The sequence below is a fragment of the Cyrtonyx montezumae genome, unplaced genomic scaffold (assembly GCF_038088225.1).
Source record: "Cyrtonyx montezumae isolate F1298 unplaced genomic scaffold, pur_monq_1.0 scaffold_31, whole genome shotgun sequence".
In the NCBI taxonomy this organism is placed as follows: domain Eukaryota; kingdom Metazoa; phylum Chordata; class Aves; order Galliformes; family Odontophoridae; genus Cyrtonyx; species Cyrtonyx montezumae.
In genome coordinates this window covers 5766877-5792174 of record NW_027072036.1, presented here as the reverse complement: position 1 = coordinate 5792174, position 25298 = coordinate 5766877, and the positions used below count along the sequence as shown (strand labels likewise).

The following is a 25298-nucleotide window of genomic DNA, read 5'->3' as shown; positions in this document are numbered from 1 at the left end:
GCTCAGCATGCGTCGCAGCCCTCCATTAGTGCCTGGTAGCGAGTTCAGCCACAGAACGACCATTTATTGTCAGTCACAGAAGTGCCTGCTTTATTGTTTCCGCCACGCTCGCGCCCCGGCCCGCCGCCACTTCAGCAGCGCACGAGAAGGTGCACGCGCGCTTCCCTATCTTCGGGCGGGAAAAGCCAGCCCCTCCTGCCGCGGAGCAGGGCGCATGCGCGGAGGCTCCAGGTGGAAAGGGTCTTCTGCTCGGGCTGTGAGCGCCTGGCGGACGCACTGCGCGCATGCACGGCGCGGCCGGAGTCGCACGCGCAGTGAGGGTTGCGCCGCTTTTGGCGCCCACCGCTCCTTTCTGCGCGCGGTCCTCCTCGCGCGGAGCTCTCGCCGGAAGCTCCACGGGAAGTCTCGCGAGAAGCGGCGGGCGGGCGGCGGTGGCGCTGCGTGCTGATCGGAGGGTCTTCTCAGCCTCGGCTCCCGCCGCGCCCGGGCCCCGCCGCTCACCACCCCTCGTGCCGCCGCCATGTCGCGCTACCTGCGCCCTCCCAACACATCACTGTTCGTGCGGAACGTGGCCGACGACACCCGGTGAGTCGGAGCGGGCGCCAGCGACGCACGGGGGCTGCGCAGGCTTTGGCGGGCTCGCTAGGCCGTGCGGGGCTGCGCCGCCCGCCTCGTTCCCCACGGGCGCTGCCCGCGCCGCGATCCCGCGGCGCCGCCCCCTCCTCCTCCTCCGCCCCGCGGGGATCGCTTCCCGGCGCCGTCCTGAGAACAAAGCTCGGCCGCCCCGGGGGGGGGGGGGGTGGCGATCTGCCGGCTGCCGCCGAGCTCCGGGCTCTGGAAATAAACGGGCGGTACTGCCCGAAGGCGCAGCGGGACCTTCCTTGTGGTGTCCCTGCAGTTCCGCGCGGTTCGTTCCGTTACTGCGGTGATTGCCGCCCGCCCGCGGGAACGGTCCCACTGCCTGTTACGGACCGCGGTCTCTGGTGGCGCTCAGCGGGAGGGAAGAGACAGAGAACGGTTTTCTCTCCGTAATAATTACGCTGTAACAAAACTTAAACGTATGTGAAGGGGCTTAGTGTAGTGATTTTCATAGCGGGACGAAAGAACTAAAAAGAACGCGTTGCATATGGCTGTCGGAGTGTTTGCAACAAACGGCTGGATTTCTCCATGCCGTTGCTGCGGTGTAATACTGACTGTTGGGACTGTGGAATTGGAATGGCAGTCCCTGCGAAGTCTGGCTCTGTAAATCGCCAGCCTGAGCTCCCAAGAGTGCTGCGCGGGTGGCTGCACCAAAGGTGTTCAGTGAACAGTGGCATAGGCATGGCTGAATGAATTAGGAACCTTATTATCATAAAGAATATAAGTAGCTTCAAATTAAAAGTGATACTTCTTGCACGGGTTTTCTTCTTTGCCAGCAGATTGGATTGTTTTCTTCTCGAAGTCATGGAAGAGGACTCATATTCAGACTTCTTTTTTAAATAGTGGTGCTCCTTTTAAGGCTTTCAGTGTCAGCTTTCAGTTACATGGCACGTTCCTGTTAGAGATGGTTTCATTGTGAGACCTTGAAGCTGATTGTTATAGCTGTCTTCTGCTGTCACTGATAATGTATAGTGGAGATATTTTTTCAACGAGTGAGAAAGAGGAATGAACATCAGTAACACTGATGTAGTATTGTGCTTATGTGACCTGAATGTTTCCCTGTTATACTAAAATGACACCAGAAGATGTATGTAAAGAAGCTGATGGGACTAAGAGAGGTCCTCTGTTGAGGAGACAGCGCTTGTTTCAAGTGTTGTCGTGAACCTGTTGAACAGTTTTGTGTTCTGCTCTAAAGGCACGTCTTTGGAACAGCTGACCTAAGGGCATGAATGGTTTCTTGCTCTGGCTTTGTTCTTTGATGTGGCTGCAAGTATTGATTATTCTGTGGAAGTCAGTATGACCGACAGAATTATTCTTATGCTTTTCCTTTGGACATTATAGTTCACGTTTACGCTTTGTGAAATCAGTGTTCATATGACAGTAATTGTTAAATTATTTTTTTCACTCTGCGCCCACCTTTGCATTGAATTGGCTTGGCTACTGTGCATCACTTTTTGTCTCTGTTTGCACTTATGTTATTGAGTTGTGCTAAACACTGGTTTCAAAATATCAAGGTTATCCTAAGCATCCTGAGCCTCGGCGGTGCTCTTGGGAAGCCTAGTCTGTTGCTTTAGCAGTGAACAGCTCAAATACTTTCCCAAAACGTTTTGCTACATGCATCTTCCACCATCCAAAAAGATGAGTGATTGTGTATATATGTATTTTTTAATACCTTAAATAGTGAGAAAACATGTAAGATATTTGTGATGTTCTAGGTCTGAAGACTTGCGCCGTGAGTTTGGTCGTTATGGGCCTATAGTTGATGTATACGTTCCACTTGACTTCTACACTCGTCGTCCCAGAGGATTTGCTTATGTTCAATATCCTTTCTTCAGATGGCTGATTAGTGAGGGGTGTTGAAGTTTGAAATTCAAGTTTGTGTAAGAGGTAACATATCTAAATGAAAAAGCAGTTTACTTTTGTGTTGTATCTGATAAGTGTCTTATATGTGTCTCGTTATTTTTGAAGATTAACTTTTCTCAAATTTTCTTTGCCTTTTTGCAAAACTTGAATCAAGTCCAGTAATATTTAAGCTTTCTTATGTCACTGAAATGATATTGTGATTTAAATGAAAATTTATCACTGACTCAAAATTGTATACCACGTCTCTATTATAACTGGTACATAAGTAAACTTGCGCTTAGCAAACTGTGGCTAGTATTTGTTGTTAATTTAACAAATGAGAACTGGAATCACTTGATCAAAAGCAGATTGTATAAAAAATGAGGTGAACTTTCTTTAATATTGTCCCCTAATTTACTGTCCTCTGTTGTTGCCTCAGAATGTAAAGCTGTACAGTAATGGCGACCCCAAAGAGAAAGCATGAAAGAACCTTTAGAGTAGAGTTCAACAATTGAGGCAAGTAGACAAGCCAAAGACCTCTTAAGGATCAGGCTTGAAGAGAAGGGACAGTTTGGGAAAAGAAAAAATAAAGAAAAGCTGGAAGAAGGACAAGCCATAATGGGAGACAAAGCTTCGCTTTATCTACAAAAGGGGGAAAAGGTTGTTTTTCAAAGTAAAAGATAAAGCCATCTGTCATTTTTGGCCAAGCATCTCATGACAAGTCCTTCTGACAAGCCCTTAAAGAGTTAAAGGTCAAGATGAAGTTGAATGGTGGCCAAGCTTAAAGGAGTCATACCTGATGTATCCTACAGAATAACAGTTCTTCTTCTGTTTGTCATGTGAGCAGTAATTTGATGAATGATGCTGGTTCAGTCCATTGACAAAACCTGTTACATTGTAAGTGCTGTTGTAACTGTGGTCTGGAATAAAAGTGCGTTCATTCTTGGATAATGGAGATAAGTATGCCTACGATTTGATAGTTTGTTTTCTGCATAGATGCTGCTGCTGTTGAACTGAGTTGCTGTGAGACGAATGGCAACTGGCTCTTTGAGGCCCCATAGCTGGAAGGTGTGTGAGTTAAAGTAGCAATCAATCTCACAGATTAAAAATTAGTACTTATTCTGTTATTGAACATTGGCAGCGCAGGGGTTTTAGAGTACGCTTTTATCTCAGGCCGTTGAAGGTCTGTTGTATATGTTCTTGGCATTGCATTACTTAAGACAACCAGTGGATAAAAAGGAAAGCTTAATCCCAATTTTAAAATTAATGGACAAATATTGATTTCTATTGTTTGTGTGCCTAGCAGTTTAAGAACTAAGATTTCTTTTCAGTAAAGTCAATGTAGTGCAGAGACCTGAATCACTGTTAACAAATAATATATTTTTGAGGATACAATTTTCTTCCTTACAAGTGGAAGAAGAAAGAAGTTAGGTTATCACATAGCAATTGCTTACTGACTGATAAGTTCATGGCTTTATTGCAAATTTTTAATTTTATTATAGGAGATCTCAGATAGTTGGTGGTTAATTAAAAAAAAAAAAGCTGCAGTACATGCTAGTTCTGAATAAAACATCCAGAAATAATGGCCTCTAAAACTAGAAAATAACTATTTTTTTTAATACCAAGTCTGTAAAATATTCAAATTCTCAAGTACCTTAACACTCACCACATTTGAAGATGTCCGTGATGCAGAAGATGCTCTCCATAATTTGGACCGAAAGTGGATTTGTGGTCGGCAGATAGAAATCCAGTTTGCGCAGGGTGATCGGAAGAGTAAGTGCCTCCTTGGGTATTTTTGGTCAGATTGTGATTTAAGCCATAATGTTTAGTGCCAGATGACATTATGTGTGTTAATTAATTGTTATGATACGTTATTACTTAGATACAAATAGTATGTGGTTGGTTGCTTTTTTTTCTTTTATCATAGGATGGTTTGGATTTGAAGGCACCTTATTAGCGTATTTTAGCTAATTAAATGCAGGTAGCTATGTATAACAGTCACAACAATCTAATTCTTGCTACTAACTGAATGTACTTAAGAACTCTGTGCAGCTATCAAGTTTATTTTTTTTTCAGAAACACTTCTTCAAAAATTTTACCTGTAAAAATGAGTAACCCATTTTTAATGCATTGCAATGATTGTATTGTGGTAAAATGTGTTCTTGATTCTTTGTTGACATTTCCAGTCCAGTTTCCAGGATTGAGGTAACATCTTCATTTTCACTTGGCTTCAGGAAACTTAAGGCATCTCATTTCACCTTGGAAAATAAGCCTTATTTTCTGAAGGATAACTGTTGTATTTTCTATCTGTTACTCATATATGTATTCTCAATATATAGATAGATCCAGATATTGTGTATTTAAAAAAAAAAGAGTGTAAGACATGCCCACCTATGGGTATAGAACAGAATTCTAGTATTCGTCTGCATCTTGTTAATAAAAGTGCCTTAAAGATTTTTCAGTTATATTAAAGTAACTCTTGAAACAGGCACATTTAACTTTACTGAACTCAGTGGAAATTGTGTGCCCTGAAGAACGAGCATCTGTCCTGCATGTAAACACTGAGATTTCTTTTGTTCCTTGACACAAAAATTAGTCTACTTCAGTGTTGTCAATAGGAGCAGTTAAATCACAGAAATTGTAGCAGTTAGTACAGATATTTTAAATGTACTGTGCTGTACAGAGCACTGTATTGACCATGGCCTTCCCATTTGAATGAAAATTGAATTTCATACAAAAGAAAGATAGCTATGCTGTTTTGTGAAAATAGATGACTTCTAATTTTCATTCTATCTAATTATTTTAATATTAAAGTTACAGGGTGAATGCGTATTGTTATATAGGGGAGAGGGATACTTGTAGAATCAAACTTTACTGTGTGGCATCATCAGTTGCAGCTTTTGTATAAGCTGGCTTTTAATAATTAAGGAAGATTATGGGTCAGGTTTAATGCATAGTACTGTGTTTAATTAGGTAAATTCAGTAATGCTGGGTTGTTTAACTCATGGGTTTCGTTTTTCAGGCAGCCTGAAAAAAAGTTTCCAGGTGGCCTGAAATCGCATTACAGAAACAACTCTGTTCCTGGCTCTGTGAAGCATTCCAGTGTTCTTACTGGTTTTGCTGTTGTTTTTCTGTGTTATTTGGGTTGTTTTGGTGGTGTGGGGATTGTTTTTTGGGAATGTTTGTTTTCTTTCTAGATTGGTATTACTCACAAGGCAACGGTGCTTTTGTCTGGCATTTAAAGCAGCAAAATGCAAATGGCTTAGTGCAGTATCTCTCCTGTTTCTTTTTTCCTGTTTTTTCCATAGGTAGCTTTGCTAGAATCACTAACAGGTTTTCTACTAAATGTCAAATATATGGATAGCAGTAGTACTGTCTCTAAAAGGGAAGTACTTAAAATACTGAAAATGTTAAACATTGCTTTTTTTTTTCCAGCACCAAATCAAATGAAAGCCAAGGAGGGGAGAAATCTATACAGTTCTTCTCGTTATGATGACTATGACAGATACAGGCGGTCTAGAAGTCGGAGTTACGAAAGGAGACGATCTAGAAGTCGCTCTTTTGATTACAGCTATAGAAGATCATATAGTCCCAGAAAGTAAGTGTAGTGAGTGTTTGGCTTCTGCAACACAGCAGTCTCCTGGAGCAAAAACACCACGCTGACTATTTAATTGTTAACAATTTTTAATGTTCTTTTTTTTTGTAATCACTTGTGGGAGTTATAGACTTGCATGCTATGTCAAATCAGACATTGATTGAAATGATTTTTTGGTTCATCAAAGAATAACTAACAAGCAAATGCATGTTTTAAAAAAATAATATTAATCACTTGTATACATACATACATACAGGTATTTGTCACCGTTTACTTTTTCTGATATACCTTTCTAGCAGTAGACCTACTGGAAGACCTCGTCGTAGCAGAAGCCATTCGGACAATGATAGGTAAAATAATTTTTTACACTTTTTAAATTGAAAACTAGATCACTGTATTCCCTTAACTGTAGGTTTAAAAAAAAAAAGTTTCTCCTGCAAAAAAAAATGGTAAACAATTTTTAATGTACTAGATGTCTAAGAATAGTGTTTTTACATTCAAATCTCCTCTCTCCCCTTTATTCTGATAGGTTCAAACACCGCAATCGATCTTTTTCAAGATCTAAGTCCAATTCAAGATCACGATCCAAGTCACAGCCCAAGAAAGAAATGAAGGCTAAATCACGGTCTAGGTCTGCATCTCACACCAAATCTAGAGGCACTTCTAAAACAGATTCTAAAACACACTATAAGTCCAGCTCAAGATATGAAAAGGAGTCGAGAAAAAAAGAACCAGCTAGATCCAAATCACAGTCGAGATCACATTCTAGATCTAGGTCAAAATCCAGATCAAGGTCTTGGACTAGTCCCAAGTCCAGTGGCCACTAATAGTGAATCCATGTTGGTTTTAGGCATGTAAGATTCATTTACACACAGTTCAGTTTACTTAAATTATCAGGAAATTGATGTTGCAACAGTGCTAAAAAAAATCTTTTCTTTGTCAGTTTTCCCTGTAGCAGACAATGGTTAAAATTAAAACAGTGTGGAGCAGCCACTGAGACAGAGGGAGAGAGAGAGAGAATGTCCTCTTGGTTACGTGTTATGGGCAGCTACTGAATTGGTTGTGGTGTCTCAATGTATATTTTTGTAAAGATTTGCATTTTTAATGCATAGATATTGGTGATGACTTCATTGGTCGTAATTTGCAACGTTGTCCTGTTGAATATGTCATACCCATAGCAATTGATACCAGTTTGTACTGAACAGTTAAACCAGCTGTTTAACTTGTTCCTTAATGCTAAGCGTTGTGATAAAATGGAAAACTGGACAGCTGTAGTGCAACACAGTCTGCTGTGAAATGCAGACTGGTAATTTTATGTTTCCATTGTTCAGAGGCAGGTTTGTGTATTCTCCATGCCCAGTGACAAGTAGGTTGGTAAATGGAGCTCTGTGGAGAGATGTTTTTGAAATTTCTCTGCCATCTGGAGAGATGGGTACTACTGCTGCATATACTGCACAGAGAGAATTGGTCTTGGAGGCTCAGTCAGAGACTGTGCAGTGCTGAGACTTGTCAGGAAAGAGGCTTCACTGCTCTTGACCTGGCTGCTAATGCAAAATGTGTGAGGAAGGGAAAAAATAATAATAATTAAAAAAACCCACCTTGAAATGGAAAATTAAATTCAGATTCCAGAAAATGACAGAGTAATTAAATATTAGGTTGTGTGTACATTTTACGCAGTTTTTGTATCTATTCTAAATTTTAGTGAGCAGTTAACCATGAAATTGCTTAGTTTTCCTGCTGTTAGATACAAGTAGATTGTTTCGAGTTGTGTGTGTACAGTATATAAGAACTCAACTTTTATGCCAATGACTCCTGTGGTTAGTTGGTGTATTCATAGGTATAAACCTGTAGCCATCTCTCTTCTTGAGTAACAAAGGCTTGCTTTTGTACATCAAAAAGTATTCAGTCAAGCAAGTCTAAATCACTTCTTCCTCAGAATGGATGGTGGTTTGGCTACAGAACTTCATTGTACTTAAGAACAAGTGTTTAAAGTTGGATATGAACAAGAGCTGCATCTCTAGCTATTTAGTTTCTCATATACAGTATATTTAGTAAATTGAATGTGAAAAATAACAAAATCAGTGTGTAATCTTACCAGTATTTCTCTAGAAGGCAAGATATTTTGTTATGAAAATGGCTTTTGGGTTTTTTTTTCTATTTACCTTCAAAAGCCAGCATCAAACACCTGGTGTTTTGTACTGTCTGTGTAGTAGTGTATAAAGACACAGATTTCAGAAAGATCACTTTTAGAGCAATGTTTTAGGGTTTGGTTTTAGCGTGTTCATCAGGGCCTTTGAAGAAATGCAGATGGCTTTGAAATGTTAGCGTCGGAACGTGCTTGGGGAATTGATTCTAGGAACCTTAGTATATTTGATAGTATTTCTAACTTTTTTCTTTACTGTTTGCAGTTAATGTTCATGTTCTGCTATGCAATCATTTATATGCACGTTCCTTTAATTTTGTAGACTTTCCTGGATGTATAGTTTAAAAACAGCATAAAGTCTATTTAAAACTGTAGAAGTAGCGTGCAGCTCTAGCAGAGGAAAGTTGTGGGATTAAACTTTGTATTTCCTTTCTTATAGAGGCTTCTAAAAAGGTATTTTTATATGTTCTTTTTAACAGATATTGTGTACTACCTTTAAAACATCAATGTTTTGATCAAAATAACTAAAGACCCAGCTTATTTTCTGCTTGCTGTAAATTTAGCAAACATGCTGTAATAAAAAAAAAATGAAGGAAATACTGATCCACTGGAATTATTGTAGCTTTAGAATTTGACTCCAAAGCATGGCTAGGAATAGAGCTATGCATCCCTTATGGAGTAAAATCCTTACTATAGTATTTCAGTAGAGTCAGGAATTTATCATTTGTTGTCTGAATAAATATCATTTTCTATTTTTAAAGGGGTACTAGATGAAATGAGAATGATAAGCATATGCTTTAGTCTAATATATTGACATTTCAGTTAACTTCCATTGTTACTGGATAGACTCCCCTATGGTTTTCATTCAGATATTAATCAGGTTATGAACTACTAAAAGTCAGTGGCTGAAGATTCGCTTATAACCAAATTTCTCGCAGTGGGTCATCATTTTCATGTTAGCCACGTTTAAAAAAAAAAAAAAAAAGTGCCAGCAGTGGTTCCCTAGCAAGTTGTACAACTGCTTAGAATTCAAGCTGCTGCCTCCTGGCACCTGTGGTATGTACAGCTAGTCCTTTGTCAGCCACTGAATAAGAGCTATTGTGAGAATCACTTTGAATTCTTAAGTGTAAGAGTGGGCTTACCCATCACTGAGCTGTGATTATATTGTAGTTGTGCATAGAAATGGCTTGCATCAGCAGAAAACACACACTTCTTAAGCTTCTGTGATTGAATATACACTTCAAAACTAAAATTCTGCTTAAGTGGTTCACCTTTCTTTTGGGAGTGTGTGGTTGTTTCAGTCGGTCGGCAACCTGCAGAGGATTGCTGTAACTTAAGTTCACGTTAGCCCAGCCAGAACAGCAGCTACAACTACAGGGAGGAAGGAGAACATCTTTGTGGTGCAGGCTAAGTTTCTAATTTGTGTCAAAAGAGTAATAGTGACATACCTTAATTATTGTGTCAGCATGTCCTTATATTGTGTGCCTCAACATTTGTATATAGCACATTTTAACTTTTTTGTTTTGAAAATCCAATTCATTGCAAGTATAATGTAGTATCTGACAGTTCTGATGGTTCTTTCTTTCTCTCCCAGAGGTAGGACTAAACTTTGACTTGACTTGTGTATATGAACAAGCCAGAAAAGCCGAACACAAACCCACGATGTTTCAAGAGTGCATGAATAAAGATGTTGTCCTAGTTCTTGCTCCCATGGAAAAATTGTGAAGAAGCTGTTCTGTGGGCCTTTCAGTTGGGGACGAGTTAGCAGGATGTGGCCAAAAGGGCAGGGAATGTTTACACATTCATGCAAGTCAAGCCACAGCCCATCTAGATAACATCTCCCTTCCTTGATGCAGGTATCCTATTCCTGCTCTAAAAAAAGCAGTAGCCTGTCTTGTGCAAGCTACCTGCAGATTATGCACAGCTGGAATGCAAGAACATGCAGGCTACAAAAGATCATGTATAAGCATCTTTCTTTTGAAGTCTCAAGAACGGTGGGAATTATGTTCTTCTGTGGTAAACTAGATTCTGTCATTCCTGCAAAATTTGTAGAATTTTAGTAGCATGTAAAATTCTGCTGAAATTAATGGCTGTGCTCCAAAATATTTGCAGCATATTGATTTATCTCAGCAGTAATAGAAGGCTCTATTGGAACTTCTTTTTCACTAAAAGTCCATGCACCCAACTGATAATTAAAAATCTTAAATTTAGTGGTTAAGTAGCTGGGTGTTTGAAGTAGGGACTATGACAGACTGGTCTCTGAAAGCTAAATGTTTTCCTTTCTATGTCTTTTAAATATGTTTAAATGTGCAGTATAATGGCTTTATTCAAAGTGGAAATTTTGAATTTAAATGTTATTTTGAACTCTGCCCTTGGGAAGAGATTTTTCTTTTTTTCTCCTTAATGTTTAGTCTGGGGTAAAAGCTTGGAGTATATCCAGAGGCCAATTGGATTGATATACGCTGCAGCACTGCTGTATGATTTTTGGGCAGGAATGTTGCAGATAACGTTTTGAAGTACGAAGGAAAAAATTCACACATTTTTAGGACATAATCACCCATTAATATTTGCTGGTTTTCTCCATTTATCTTGTAACATGCTTAAAAAGTCTGTAGTTCATTGCTATAATTGTCTAGAGATGCTCTTACTGATGAGACTATAATAGAAAGGGAAAACTATGTACCCTGTAGTGTGTTTGATCGAAAAGATGCTAATGTTTTATTCATACACATTCTTTCTTCTTGAGTTTTGTGTTCCATCTGTGCAAATAACCCTGTGAATTGGGAATAAAATGTTCAAGTTTTGACTATAACTTGAGAGCACCTTCTGACTTAATTAATACAGCTGTAGTCCGTTGCAGATTGGTCACCAAGCACTGAAATAATCAAGGATGTTTCCCCTCTATCTCAAAGCACTTGAGCCAGCCACTTACGAGAGGAAGCAGAAAGCGCGAGTTGAGCTATACTCAGCTAAACCTGAACTGCATCTACTCAGACTAGGTTGTCTTGCTTCCAAGCCCAGCTTTCTGGAGCAGAGCCTGGAATTTAGTTCTTGAACCCCATGTTCATAAATCACCAGCAAGATGTGAATGAGAAGGCTGTCATTCAAAAACATCCTTTGCTGTTAAGGAATTTCCAGATTTCTCTGACATTCGTAGTTGACATACAGAACATTCATCTGGATTTCTAAGGCTGCTTCTTTTTAGTTATCTTTATATAGTTTGGGCTGCTTAGCAATATGAATGGCAGCATTCTTTAAGTAAACTGGTATTTTAAAACATCAGTGCTTTACAGAAATCTCTGTATAAAGGATGCCATCCCACATTTCCACTATCTTAAAATGTAATTGGGGGGGGCAGTTTATTTTTTTTCCACTTCTGATTTGTACACATGCAGTAAATGACAATTTGAAATAGAGTATACATGATTACAACGGATACAGCTCTTACAGTGGTAAAGTTCCAGATCAGAAAGATTTGAGTTTAAAGACAGTTCATTCCATCACATTTTGAATAAGAGATTTGTAAGCATTTGACCAGCTGTCACTGCATTTAAATGCACAGAAAAACTTCTTAAGTAACATTCCATAATCAGCAGGACTGCCTTTCAAGTTAACCACTTTTTTCAGTGCTTACTGAATTTTTGCATAACCTGATTCTCACTGCAGTATAGTCACGTTTACATTACAGGATCAGCTGAACTGTGACAGCACTGAAATCAACATGTTGACAACGGCCCCAGTTACCGAACTTCACAGATTTTAGTAAACGTTAGCAAAAAACAGCATTGATTCATTTTAGAAACAAACATTTTAATACATCAATGTCATCAAATTGTTTTTTGTGAGACATCCAGTTTGATTATAAACACAGTACTCAGCATTAAGTATCTTAAATCTTCACTACAAAATTCTAAATAATTCTCTTTTGCACTGAATTTATTTTAAAAATGATCTCATGACCAAGTAAAATGTACACGTTCACTGTGTATTACATGCAAGGCTACAGCCATAAATGTCCTCGTGTTTAACAAAATATTTTTTTTTATTGATCAGGCCATGTACTCAGCATGGTCATCTTATATTTACCAGTTCTGTACTAAAAATACCTCTATGCAGGAAAGCTCAGCATAAATTTACATATGCTACACAGTATTACATTTATTTACATGGCCCTCTTTTCCCTATGAAAACACTGTATAGCTACCAAAAGAATATTGTAATTTAGAATAATTATCAGGTAAGCAGTTTGAAGTTAAGCAACTGCTCCAGCTTTCTCACAAATACAAAATGATAGGAAAAAAAATCAGTGCATCAGAATACAAAGGATTTTTGGAGGATCTTTTTGGCAGTTATCTGGCAATACAAAGTGTGTCATTAATTGGCACAGTCTAACTTGTTGAGGTTCCAATAAAACACTGCTGGAGCTGGAAAGAGACTAATTCAGATTTCCTTAATGTGTTCTTCCACTTTTTTAAGAACATGTAGGAATGCTTCTTAGAACTAATTTTTGGGCACAAGCTTGAGTGTCAAATCTCACAGGTATGAAAAAATTAATAACCTTTGCATTTTCACTAGCAGCTGGGTAAAACTCCACTAGGGAATCTTCTGAGTTTTAAGTAGAATATCTGATAGAAGTTTAAAAGGCAGAGTACCTGACTAAAGCTTTCAGTGCATTTTTTTTTTCCAGTTACACAACTCTTGAGGTAACACATTAGGGGAATATGAACTTCCCCACCTACCCCCTTCTCTTCCAACTAACTGTATGCAGCAAGAACATCTTAGTTCTGTATACCTGTGCATCTGCATTTTTGAATACTTGTTCTCAAATTTTGAACCCTGTAAATTTAAGTAACTATAAAAGATTTAATTTCCACCACAAGCCGGGACTTTAAGCAATGTTTTAAGCTGAAATGTCATTATTTCTTTATCAGAAGGTTTAAAAGAAACAGGTACCCAGTGGCTTGGTGGCTTAGGAAGAACACTTGGTGAGGGTGGCTCACTAAACTTAGCTCCAGCATAGTTCTGATTGGTGTGAGGTGAAAAAAACAGGTTACGATTTGATAAATTAGGACTCCAATTTTGATTACTGGGGAAATGAACATTGTTCTTTCCTGCTTTCTGCATGGCCTGCCATGCACCAGACAGTGAGTTGCATCCATGTCCTCTTTCTTTCTTCATACAGGTTTTTTTCATCTGTGAATTCTGGTCTTTATTCTTCTGCCTGTTTTTAAGTTGTTGATGGTTCTTGGTAATATTTCTAGACTGGGGAACTGGAATGTTGAACCTCTCTCCACCACCCATTTTCAACTTAAATGTCACCTGTAAAGAAAGGGAAAAGTTTGGATTTTTCTTTTTCAGACCCAGGAAAACTGAATTATAGTGCTCCGTACCTTCCTACTGGAAGATACTTTGTCTGCAATGGCTTGTCTCAACAATTCTGCTGCTAATGGCTGAGCTGCTTGTCATCATCCATTGATCCATCCTTCAGCAACTGTATGTAGAACAGTCCCTTATCAATGCACAGCTTTGTCTACCTAATTATGAAAAAGCTGGTCCTCTGGACAGCCCAACCACTGGACACGTCACTTATTTTTCCCTCAACAAACTGTGCTGCTAGGAAAATGTGAAAGATATATTGTTCACAAAACATGACGTCAAGTGAGAAGTGTTAGTATTTAATCTTTTTAAACTAAGCCTATGTTATACTTAGAGATCTGGGTGAAATCTGCACTGATAAAGGTATGCCCCAATCTAAAAGACTCGTGATATTCCTAAGGATTTACACAGTCAATCATGGCAATGTAGGGGTGAGATCTACTCTCCAGAGCTGATTTTTCTAGGAGACTAAGGGGTAGCACAGAGACAGACCTGAGCACACCTGTGAAATACAGATCATAAACCCCAATTGAATTGAAAACACATTCAAGTTTGAAGCAGCCATTTGTAACTGGATCTCTGAAGGAGAAGGTGAGATGCTAAGACGTATTTGGCACCTTTGTGCTGACTCTACTGCAGTTATCCTACTCCTTTCACATCTCATTTACCTTTCAGTGGTCTTCTCAGATTCCACACTCTCCAGTTCTTGCCCCCTTTCTTGCTTCCAAGCCTGAAAGAGCAGGTGCTGCCTTTCGCTGGACTCCTTCCTCTGGCTAAGAACAGAGGTTTTCATGGGCCGATCCACTGTACGCAGCCAGGCAGCCGAGCCCAACATCGGATTCTCGGCACTGAACTCCAAGGGGAGAAGTCCAACTGCAGAAATGAGAGTCTGAAATCAGGCACGGGGAACAATTGTTTTCCCTTTCAAGTTTGGAGCTATAAAAAAGCATTATCAAAAGACGATAAAATTAACAGAGTTGGCAGCTGCTGATACAATACGCATCAGACCTGGCAGTACTCGCAGGGCGGGGCGGACCACGGCCCTGCCACCGCCATAGGCCGCTCCCGCGACTGCCTCGGGCCGCTTTCCCACCTCCGTCAGCCGCTCTGCCCGCGTCACTCCTCGTCAGCACTTTAACAACCTCGGCCCGTAGCTCCCCCTGTCCTGAACTCCATCCTCGGGGACCGCGCTCCTCTCCGCCCCCGTCCCGACCCCAACAACGGCGCGGCGCCGCGAGCACAACATGGCGGCACCCGGCCTTTCCACAGCGCCCCGCCCTTACCGACTTCTGTCCGTCCCCGCCTGCAGCCACAGACACGCGCGGGCCCTTCCGAACCGACCTCGCCGCTCTCAGCCGTCACGTCCCCGAGACCCCGCGCAGCACAACACGCTCGCCCCGCTGCTTCTCTGCCTCCCACACAAAATGGCGGCCGTTCCCGTCGCACTTTAAAACCTCGCCGCTCACCCCGCCTCCCAGCTCGCCGTGCGCCAGCCAATAGGAGCGCGCTGCGTGCTCCGTACGGCCAATGCAGGACAAGTCCCGCCCACCGTCAGGACGGGGCGGGGCCCGGTTCAAATCCCCGCAGCGCGGGAGTGGTATTCCGAGCCGGCCCGGACGCGGCCGCATCCCCTCAGGCGCAGCGTGCTCTGCTTCTGAGCCGCAGTATGCAGAAGAAAATAATGCTGCGTTGTTTTTTCGGGTTTTTTTTTTCCTAAGCGTCTCCTCAGGAGCACCAGCTTGTTGGTTCCTGGACGTGCTGCTAGCTTCAGTATCAGGTGCACTGAATTCAGCCACCCCACCCGTCTGAAGCAGGCGTTTGAGCCCAGCAGAGCAGGGGGTGCTCCAGGAGCAGTGCTGTGGTTGGTTCTACGTTTGGCCAGTGCCAGCTGGCAAAACAAACAGGCGGAAAAGAAAAAGAAATAAAAAAATAAAAAGCAGAAGGTGACTTTTGTGGGAATATGGAGTTGATCATTGATCTCAGCAGTGCGCATGCAGTGGGGAGTTTCCAAGCCAGGGCTGCTCGCAGCTGTGCTAGCTGCAGACTAGGGAACAAACTCAAGCCGAAGGGGAACAAATAGCCCTCGGGCTACGGAAGTCAGCCTGCCAGAGTGCATCAAAGTGCGTGTCGGGATGTGCTTCTGGACGTGCTGCAGTGAAGTTTTTTCCTCCGAGCTGTGAGGGGAGCAGAGCTCCGGCCGGGCGGGGGCGGCCGAGCGCCGCACGCGGGGACCGAGGCCGCCAAGGACGGGGCGGATCCGTTGGGTTTGGGGGAAGCTCACGTCTCCACTATTGTGGAGCCCCTGGGCTTCCAGGGGCGGCTCTGCTCGGTGTCCGTCTCCCATGCCGGCTCTGCAACACAGATCCTGCTGCACGGATAGCCCCAGGCAGTGGGAGCACAGCCCTCGTCCTCTGGGCCACGGGTCTGCTGTGCCCGCAGGTCCGACTGTGTCACTTAAGCCATTTCCTTTCCATGTCATTTACAAAGAAAATAGGACCTTACTCTTCTGGAATCAGCAGAGCACATCGGTGTGCAGAGAAATGGCGTCAGTGGCACAGAGAGGAGGATTCGTGCTGTGAATGGGGCCAATGGCACATGCAGCAGTTCCCCGTGTGTGACAGCTGTACCCACGTTGTTGCCTTCTGACTCTTTTCCTTCCCCTCCTCTTCAATTTCCTCATAGAAACCAGGAGAAGATCCTGGAGATCTCTCACTTCAGAAGTGCATGAGGACAGCGTAACCAGGGGGGATTTGGCACACATGAGCGTGGCTTTTCAATGTGACACAGCCAGAAGCAGAACACAGACCCAGAGGGGAAGTGGAGAGGAAAGAACCGCACACTCACAAAAAGAACACAAAAGAGAGCACGAAAGGATGTGCACTGGTGGGTTTGCAGCACAGGAGAATAACACATAATTATGCGTGGAGCCCAGATGAGAGCAGAAGCACTGTGAATGAAGTGGGAAGCAGCTGCAACTGCAGGAGCTGCCCTGGGCTGCAGCTGGGAAGGCCCTGGCCGCAGGAAGAGGTGAGAGGCCGGGTCCCAGCCCCGGGCATGTCCCCCAACCCTCTGTCCTCTTTCACACCGTGAAACATCATGCCATCCACATCAAGCCGCAGTGCGGATGTGTGGGTGAAGGCTGGTGATATTCAGGACTAGCTGCACTGCACTGTGTAACAAAGGGTGGAATTTATTTGTTTGTTTTGGATGAATGCTTTCTTAACAAGAGCAAGAAAAAGGTAAGTGTTTCAGTAGCAGACTGAAAACGGACTCTTTACTGTGCTGGCTTTAAGAAATATTAACATTAAATTTGTTGGATTTACTTTGCAAAGTCTGCTGGTTGGTGTTGGGTTTGGCTCCATGCAGGATTTCAGTGGAGCACTGCCTGGCCATGTTGTGTACTTCATGCTGGCACAGTATTACAGCTCTGCAGCAATACACCAGCGTGCTTTGGATACTGTCACTGCAGTCACACGTGGACAGACAGTGACGGAAAACAAATAAAGCAATCCTCAACATGGTACTTGTGCCATTGTTTTTAACGTCAGGGAGATAAGTGCTGGGCATTGCTTAATGTGACCAGAGGGACTAGCCAGGATGAACAGCTATTTCCAAGATTGTGGCAAAACTGTGCAAAGAGGCAGACCTCGTGCTGAAGCAAGGCCCTGTGCCTTCCCTTGCAGACACCAGAATTGGAAAGAGGACTAGGGGGAGTTCAGACCAAACTTCAGAGTTGTCTTTGTCACTCTGCCTGAGACACAACAAATATGGGAAGAGGAGGTCTGGGCTGCCTGGCTGGTGGCTATGAGCCCAGCACAGTGGCTAAAAATTGAACGTAAGGGCTTCTCTTAATTATGTCAGGTTAATGGAGAGAGCTGATCCAGATCAGTCAGTATGGGAGTTATTTTGCCATTATAACCAAAGTTTCTCCCGACACAATACAGCAAGGTGGACAGCACTTTGCTCGTCTTCAGACTCTTGCCTTCTGTTCAAGTAGTTTCCAGTCTCCTCAATATAGAGTCGTAGAATCATAGAATCATAAAGGTTGGAAAAGACCTCTGAGATCATTGAGTCCAACCATCCACCTGTCACCGATGTTTCCCCAGTAGACCATGTCCCGTAGTACAACATCTAAACGTTTTTTGAACACTGCATCATAGTGTTCTTTGGACACTACGTAACTACAGATATGAAGAATTTAAGATAGTCCTGAGAAAGCTGTCTGCAATTAATAGATGCCAAGGTGGAGTTTGCTTAATTAAGAAATGTCCTGGTTTGGGTGGTGGGGTTTTGCTGAGGGAGTTTCGGGTTCCCAAGGAAACAGCATCCCTGGCGAGCCCTGAGATGTGTCAAAACCCACCTGGCTGCACAGTGCACCCCTCTGGGGAGATAAGGGCTGTCAGATTTAATGATGACACTGAGTTATTACTACTGCATTTCTGCATTTGTAATGTTCTGCAAAGAGCTGCAGGAAACATGAAGTGCTGAGGTTGGAGTGCAATAGCTGTGGTCCTGTGGGTGGTTGCCCCATACCAGAACCTGACGTAAGAGGAGAGCAGCTTGCTGCAATGCTAAGCCACATTTCAGCCCAAAGTCCAGGTCTGCTCCTGTCCAATATCCCAAGAAATTCAAATCGGGATCAAAATGCTCTGGGTGTAATGAGCAACCGAACACCCTGCAGCTGCCAATGTTTGTTCCCCAGTGTGCAGATGAGAGCAAAGTGTGGGGTCAGGGCCTAGCACCCCCAGCAGGCATTTCCCCATCACACTGCATTTCCCTGAGAGTAGGTTGCAACAGGATCATCTCCTTTTGTGTAAAAGGAAGGATACTACTGAGGAGACTGAATTTACTGCTTGTAGTGCTCCTGGTAGGGCTATTCCTCACCTTCCTCTCAATCTTTTTCAGAGCACCTGAAGCTAAAACTCTCCCTGCAAGCTCCTGATGCCAATTAACTACAATGGGTGATTGTGAGATGTATGAAAATGCCTCCAAATGCACTGTGAGCTCCAAGAGCATGGAATGTTTCATGGTGCTCAGCACACAAGTGCAGAAAATCAGCATTGCCACACTTTGTGGGCTCTTTGGGACATTATGCATTTTTGAGAACTGTCTGGTGCTGTACCTGATCTTCTCCTCCCCTAGCACGAGGAGAAAGCCTTCTTACATCTTCATCAGCAGCTTGGCCTTGGCAGACCTCTTGGCCAGCATCATCTTTGTAAGAAGTTTTGTTAACTTCCATGTCTTTAATGAAACCGATTCCTCTAAAGAATTGTTCCTGCTGAAGCTGGGAGGGGTGAACACATCTTTCACGGCCTCCCTGAGCAGCTTGCTGCTAATGGCCCTGGATCGCTACATCTCCATCTGCCACCCCTCCAAATACAAGCTGCTTGTGACGAGGAAGAGAGCATGGACAGCACTAGGGGTGCTCTGGATGATGTGTGTGGCCACCGCCTTCCTGCCTCTGCTGGGCTGGAACTGCTGTACACTCAACTCAGCCTGTTCCGAGTTGTTCCCGTTTGTGGACAACAACTATCTGTTCACTTGGATCTGTCTTGTCATGGTCCTGCTGGGGTGTATAGTCTGTGCTTACGCACATGTGCTGTTGAGGGCTCACCAGCACGTGGTATACATGGGGAAGCACCAGGTGCAGGTGGGAAAGCAGAACACCAGAATGAGGATGGATGTCATGCTGGCCAAGACCCTTGTCATGGTGCTGATCGTCCTTATGCTGTGCTGGTTGCCGGCCCTCATTCTCATGATCTACAGCATCTTTGTACATCTGACCAATCACCTGCGCAAGGTGTTTGCCTTCTGCAGTACTCTCTACCTGCTCAATTCCATGGTGAACCCCATTATTTATGCCCTGTGAAGCAAGGAGCTATACTCCTCCCTGAGGATGCTCTTTTCCCGGTGCAGAAGGCAGCCGGGGACTTCAAACAACAGCCCAGAAGCAGAGAGTATTCACAGGTCCTCCATGATAGAGACCGTCTGTGAAGATGTGCATGTCATGTAGGGATGCAGCGCTGGGAAGTCTGAGGTCAGCTGGTAGAGTGAGTCTGGATCATTTCTCTTTTGGATTGCTTTTCTTTTCTGTCCTTGTGAAAGTCCTGGAAGCTGACAGATCAAGTCGCGGAGTCAGCTCCTACTGATGTTTTCTTAGATACTGGGACACAAAACGCCCAGACCAGCACAGACTGCCAGTCCTGCAGCTGCCAAGACCCAGTGCCATGTCATGGTGTGCCACGCACGAGGCAGAGGGTGATGCTGTGCCTCAGAACAGCAAATCCTGTCTGCCTGCCCGTAACAACCTGACTTTTCCTCACACTCAGTGATGTCTGCCCCAAATAAACAAGTGAAGCACCCCACAGACCCCGAGTCTCTCCAGCCGCCCCCAGGCATCACAAACTGCTGTCCCACCCCCTTGCTGGCCATGGGCAGTTATGCAAACACTGTCAGCTAAACTGTGTAGTAGCAGTGCACCTAATTATGCCCACCCTGCAGACTTAAAGAAACAAACTCTGCCACACATTGTTGAATGTTATGCAATTAAACATTTAAGCAGTATTTCTGCCTTTCCTTCCACTGCCTTCGTTCACGCAGAGTCCTCCAGGACAGAGGTTTAAAAGCAACAAAGGGCAGATATCCTCAGCATGAAGGAGGCAATATTCTTTTGCAAATCACACAGAAGCAGCAGCTTCAGCTGCTGAACCTGCAGGCCCTTCACCAGTGCCCTGAGGGCCACGAGGCTGCCCGGGGAAGGGGTGCCCGGGGAAGGGGTGCCCGGGGAAGGGGTGCCCGGGGAAGGGTTCCCGGGGAAGGGGTGCCCGGGGAAGGGGTGCCCGGGGAAGGGTTCCCGGGGAAGGGGTGCCCGGGGAAGGGGTGCCCGGGGAAGGGGTGCCCGGGGACGGGCGCGAGGCCCGTGAGCTCCAGCCTGGCTGAACTGGGTCCTGCAGGCAATGCAGCTCAGGAGCAAGGGCTCTCAGGGAGGCTGCAGTGCAGGCAGGAGTCAGGGACGCCCAGTGGGGCGGAGGTGGCCGGGGCTGCCGGACGCGCTCCGGGTTGCGATGCCTTTGCCCCGCTAACAATGGCGGCGGCCGCGCCTTTGCCTCGGCGGCCGTGGAGGCGGCGGTGTGACGTCAGGCGGCAGCATGGCGGGGAGCGGGCTGCTGTGGCTGGCGGCCGCGCTGGGGCCGGGGCTCGCCACGCCGCGCTACCGCCCGGACTGGGACAGCCTGGACGCGCGGCCGCTGCCCGCCTGGTTCGACCAGGTGAAGGTGGGGGTGTTCGTGCACTGGGGCGTGTTCTCCGTCCCGGCCTGGGGCTCCGAGTGGTTCTGGTGGCACTGGCAGGGCGAGCACCGCGCCGACTATGAGCGCTTCGTGCAGCAGCGGTACCCGCCCGCCGCCTCCTACGCGGACTTCGCGCCCCATTTCACCGCCCACGACTTCCAGCCCCGCGAGTGGGCCCGGCTCTTCCAGAGGGCCGGGGCCAGGTCAGTGCCCAGCGGCAGCAGGGTGGCACCGGGGGCGGTGGTACCTGAGGGGATGGGGCCGTGTCTGGGGCTCCATGAGGGGACAGGGCATTTCTGGGGATCCTTACGGGGCTCAGAGCCCCGGCAGGTCACGCCTGGGATGAGATGGCTGCTCTTACTGCTTCTGCTTCCCAAGTCTCAGTTGTTCATGTTTTCCAGCATTAAAACTCATTTAAAAACTTTACTATTCATGTCATCTCTGTTAAATTTTAAGGATAATGAGAAGGGCTTCTAACGAGGACTCCTTGTGGCATGGTTTCTCAGTCCCTTGTTTTCATAGTTTTGGATTTGTCAGTGAAGTCTGGGGATACCTCCATTCCTTTGTCACCCTATTCCAGAGCCTTTACCCCCAGGTACGTGGTACTGACCACAAAGCACCACGAAGGCTTCACCAACTGGGGGTCTCCTGTGTCCTGGAACTGGAATTCGTTGGACACGGGGCCCCACCGCGACCTCGTGGGAGAGCTGGGACAGGCGCTCCGAGAGAAGTATGCCTACACTTTGCTGCTTTGACATCTTTGTGCTCTGAGTTCTCTTGGCTGTTCTTGGCAAACAGCAGAACATGATGACTTCGATATGAAAGCAGTGCTTGCAAAGTCACGTACCTGTGAAATGATAATGCCAGTAGTCTAGCCTGCACTGATTGTTAGTCCCTGCAGCTGGCCTAACTCTTTCCTTTGTGTTTTCTATCCTGCAGCAACATACGCTACGGACTGTATCATTCTCTGTTAGAGTGGTTCAATCCCCTCTATCTGTCTGATAAGGAAAGTGGCTTCAAGACCCAGAACTTTGTTTTAAAGAAGACAATGCCAGAACTCTATGATCTTGTCTTAAAGTAAGAGCTGCAACCAGTCAGGATGCAACAGCAGTTCTGGCTTCCATATTATTGAGAAAGATGCAAAGTAGATGCAGAGAACAGAGGTGGCAAATGCTAACTTCTGACGAAGGAAATCTGTTTACTTAGCAGTAATGATTTGAGGTAATTAGAAAAGAGGTTCATGTTTGCCTTGTCAGTAATCTAGCTTGTAAAGTAAGGCAGGGGCAAATCTTGCGTGTCCTTTAATACTGCCTTCTCTCAGAGCAGCTCTGAAAGTGAAACAGGCTGTTTAGTAAAGCAGAAGAGCAATTTCACTGTGAATCTACATCCCTCCTTTGATTTCCCAGTTGACCAAATTACCAGGCTTGGACACATGCTGCTCACAGAAGCCATTGTCACAGGTAAAGGATGTGCCTCATAATTACCTTTGAGATGCAATCTTCTGTATTTGGAAGAACTGCACTGTGTACTTTGAGCCATGATAGTCACTCTTTGCTGCTGCAAGAAAACCACTTGCAGCTTTTTCAGAAGGAGGAAGTGATAGCATCCTGGTAATGTCAGGTGATGGGAAGTGAAAGCGGACTCTAGAGACAAGAAACACAGAACTGTGAAGTGCTTTTTTGGGGCTAGGACATGATAAGCCATTCTGAAATGTTACTCTCTCTGTTAGGTATAAACCAGATTTGATTTGGTCAGATGGAGACTGGGAAGCTCCAGACTCGTACTGGAATTCTACCTCCTTCCTCGCCTGGCTGTATAATGACAGTCCTGTCAAGGTACAACCTTCAGCTGTCCCTCATGTCCTGCAGCATTGTATAGGTGTGGGAGGTCTGGCAGCAGCGAGATATGAATGCAATCAAACAAGTTACTTTCTTGGCAGATGCCAAACTTGTTTTGTTCTTTCACTAGAATTAAAAAGTCACACTGTACTCTTAAGAGAAGCCTCTGGGATCCAAATCCCAGGGGATAAGTACTTGGCTTCCTAACTTAGATGCCTCAGGTAACTTTGGACAGATGGATGCAAGTTGAAAAGTTCCAGCAAAACCTTCTCCTTTCTGGGCTACGTTTCTTCTTCCAGGATACTGTTGTTGTGAACGATCGCTGGTGTAATAACTGCTCCTGCCATCATGGAGGCTTCTACAACTGTGCTGACAAATACAAGCCAGGGACCCTGCTAGCTCATAAATGGGAGATGTGCTCCTCCATTGACAAGCTCTCCTGGGGCTATCGAAGCAACATGCACATAGATGAGATAATGGATGTAGCCAGTATCATTGAGGTAAGAAATCAGAATTCAAATTAACAGGTGTGGGAGTTAACCAAGAATTAGATTTCCTTAATTCTACTACTTGGAGAAAGAGCTGGTATGTGCTTCTTACAGGCAGGTGGAGCTAAAGAAGCATTTATGAGGACAAAGCACTCCTCGGGTTTCTTTGATGTCAGAGGTGAAGAAAATTCTTTTGTTACCTCATTTGTCTGCCACAGGAGCTAGTGCAAACTGTGAGCTTTGGAGGCAACTACCTTCTCAATGTGGGACCTACAAAAGAGGGAGTTATTGTTCCCATCTTCCAAGAAAGGCTTCTGGCCCTCGGGAGGTGGCTGGACACTAACGGGGAGGCAATTTATGAGTCAAAGCCATGGAGAGTACAGATGGAGAACAACACAGACACCATCTGGTAAGGACTCTGCTGCTCAGTACCATCCTGCAGCTGGAACCCAGCTGGGCTGGGACTTCCAAAGCTGATGTTGCTTTTTAAATTTGGCACTTTCTGAAGGGTTGCCATCAGGCACAGGTGGCTTTTAGGTAATATCCTACACATGTTATCTAAGGACTATCTTGTGTAAAGAACAGAGTAAAATTCAGATCTTCAGCCACCTGACATGATTGAAAAAACAGTGGTTCGTACTTGAGATAATTCACATAGTTGCTGTCAGAACTGTTTAAGTAGTGGTAGTGGCTAGTTTGTTTCAATGCATATAATCTGTAAATACAGTGGTATTTGATTTTAGAACATGTATAATAGGACTGCTAACTGCTACCTGACGTTGTACTTGGTGAGAAAAGCACAGTGAGTGAATCAAGAGCCAGAAATTATATAGAACAGAGCTGTTAGTTTTGAGTGTGCCCAAATGTGTTCAGTCTAGAAATGGAGAACAGCACATAACAGCAAACGTCTGAGGCAATGACGTTTGCTGTTTGGCAGTGTGCATGGACTTTGTTTGCTTGTTTGGGTTTTATCAGCCAGTGCTTACTGATGGGTCCAAAGTGAGAGATTTTGGAATGAGGGGAAAGTAGGTGACAGTAGGCAAGCTGGTGTTCTCATGCTGCCAGGTTGGGCCGTGGTTGGTTCTCTTTTGTGGACTCTTCACTTCAGTGAACTCCTTCTGCCTTAGGTACACTTCCAAAGGAGCTGCTGTCTATGCCATCTTTCTGACCTGGCCTCAGAACAGTGTGTTGAAACTGTCTGCACCCACTGCATCCCCAACCACACAAGTAAGGAACTTGAAGGAAAAAGACCTAATGCACTTTTAGAATCCACCTTGGGCACACGTGGGCTCAGAAAACCCAGCCTGACTTCTATGGGAGAGAACATGAAGTTGTTGTCCCTGTCTGATCGGTGTGGGGTGCTTTCACTCAGACCCTTGCAGCACCCTGTTACTCTTCAGGTTTGATCTCACTGTTAAACACGGAGCCATGGATAGGGTGAATTCATCTCCCACAGAATAGCTAGCAACATTTCTCCCCACAACTATTTTGCTCCTATTGACTCAGAGAAGTAAAGTAAATAACAAACTTCACACAGAGATCATTGGTATTACATCTCCAATTCAGATCGGGTACACTGGCTCGCTAATTGTAATTGTGACGTAAATGCTGCCGTGCCCTTTGCTCTTAACAAACACAGGTAAAGCCTTTTCAGTTGCTTTTTTTTTTTCATTTAAAGCCAAAACCCAACACTACAGCCAACTGTTTGGCCCCAAAATATCCCTTATGCTGTCATTTGTACACTCTGAATGATGGGTGGAAAAGTACATGGCTGCCTCAAATGTGTGGAAGTGCTGCACAGAGACTGAAACATGGTGTGTGTGTCCTGCATTGTTCGCCCATCTGAGCTGCAGCTGAGTGCCCCTGTGCCCATTTTGCAGGTGACAATGTTGGGTTTCGCGGGGACTCTGCAGTGGCAGCAGCTTCCCAGTGAGGGACTGCTCGTGACTTTGCCCGAGTTGCCTCCATCTCCTGCGCCCTCGCACTCAGGTTGGGCTGTTCGGCTGGAGGGTGTGAAATGACAGACGGGGGGTGACGGCAGCCGCCCCCCGCCTGTCTTTTCATTTGAGTCCCACATGACTTGTTCAT

General features: G+C 44.6%; 4 protein-coding genes across 9 annotated transcripts; 3 read left to right on the top strand and 1 right to left on the bottom strand.

Moving 5' to 3' along the window:
- Positions 1–392: 392 nt before the first annotated feature.
- On the top strand, positions 393–11031 carry SRSF10 (serine and arginine rich splicing factor 10). Of its 5 annotated transcripts, XM_065744723.1 has the most exons (7): positions 397–585; positions 2355–2461; positions 4153–4254; positions 5917–6079; positions 6373–6426; positions 6606–6707; positions 9814–11031. In XM_065744723.1, exons 1-7 carry the CDS (start codon positions 521–523, stop codon positions 9830–9832), a joined length of 612 nt encoding a protein of 203 aa, XP_065600795.1. In that variant the 5' UTR covers positions 397–520; the 3' UTR covers positions 9833–11031. The 5 variants fall into 5 exon arrangements, with proteins under 5 accessions (XP_065600794.1, XP_065600791.1, XP_065600795.1 ...); XM_065744722.1 differs by having other exon boundaries at positions 393–585; positions 6376–6426; positions 6606–11031; XM_065744719.1 differs by having other exon boundaries at positions 394–585; positions 6606–11031.
- Positions 11032–12914: 1883 nt separating this feature from the next.
- On the bottom strand, positions 12915–15005 carry PNRC2 (proline rich nuclear receptor coactivator 2). The gene is made up of 3 exons (XM_065744350.1): positions 14879–15005; positions 14264–14468; positions 12915–13538 (listed from the first exon to the last, which is right to left on the bottom strand). The coding sequence occupies exon 3, from the start codon at positions 13518–13520 to the stop codon at positions 13083–13085; it is 438 nt and encodes a 145-aa protein (XP_065600422.1). The 5' UTR covers positions 13521–13538; positions 14264–14468; positions 14879–15005; the 3' UTR covers positions 12915–13082.
- A 1727-nt stretch (positions 15006–16732) lies between these two features.
- On the top strand, positions 16733–19939 carry CNR2 (cannabinoid receptor 2). The gene is made up of 2 exons (XM_065744545.1): positions 16733–16834; positions 18501–19939. The coding sequence occupies exon 2, from the start codon at positions 18553–18555 to the stop codon at positions 19462–19464; it is 912 nt and encodes a 303-aa protein (XP_065600617.1). The 5' UTR covers positions 16733–16834; positions 18501–18552; the 3' UTR covers positions 19465–19939.
- Positions 19940–20736: 797 nt separating this feature from the next.
- FUCA1 (alpha-L-fucosidase 1) lies at positions 20737–25231 on the top strand. 2 transcript variants are annotated; one of them, XM_065744543.1, is made up of 8 exons: positions 20737–21087; positions 21480–21614; positions 21824–21961; positions 22614–22719; positions 23022–23222; positions 23429–23619; positions 24338–24437; positions 25091–25231. In XM_065744543.1, exons 1-8 carry the CDS (start codon positions 20744–20746, stop codon positions 25229–25231), a joined length of 1356 nt encoding a protein of 451 aa, XP_065600615.1. In that variant the 5' UTR covers positions 20737–20743. The 2 variants fall into 2 exon arrangements, with proteins under 2 accessions (XP_065600615.1, XP_065600616.1); XM_065744544.1 differs by lacking the exon at positions 25091–25231 and adding an exon at positions 24611–24894.
- Positions 25232–25298: the final 67 nt, after the last annotated feature.

What these genes read in the sequence shown, in the direction of transcription:
- SRSF10 (XM_065744719.1), top strand. Translation starts at nt 521, where the DNA reads ATGTCGCGCTACCTGCGCCCTCCCAACACATCACTGTTCGTGCGGAAC. An exon ending in AGGATTTGCTTATGTTCAAT is followed by an intron (nt 2,462 to 4,152) that starts ATCCTTTCTTCA and finishes CACTCACCACAT; the next exon opens with TTGAAGATGTCCGTGATGCA. An exon ending in AGATCATATAGTCCCAGAAA is followed by an intron (nt 6,080 to 6,372) that starts GTAAGTGTAGTG and finishes ATACCTTTCTAG; the next exon opens with CAGTAGACCTACTGGAAGAC.
- PNRC2 (XM_065744350.1), bottom strand. Translation starts at nt 13,520, where the DNA reads ATGGGTGGTGGAGAGAGGTTCAACATTCCAGTTCCCCAGTCTAGAAAT.
- CNR2 (XM_065744545.1), top strand. Translation starts at nt 18,553, where the DNA reads ATGGGTGATTGTGAGATGTATGAAAATGCCTCCAAATGCACTGTGAGC.
- FUCA1 (XM_065744543.1), top strand. Translation starts at nt 20,744, where the DNA reads ATGGCGGGGAGCGGGCTGCTGTGGCTGGCGGCCGCGCTGGGGCCGGGG. An exon ending in TTCCAGAGGGCCGGGGCCAG is followed by an intron (nt 21,088 to 21,479) that starts GTCAGTGCCCAG and finishes CTTTACCCCCAG; the next exon opens with GTACGTGGTACTGACCACAA. An exon ending in ATAATGACAGTCCTGTCAAG is followed by an intron (nt 22,720 to 23,021) that starts GTACAACCTTCA and finishes TTCTTCTTCCAG; the next exon opens with GATACTGTTGTTGTGAACGA.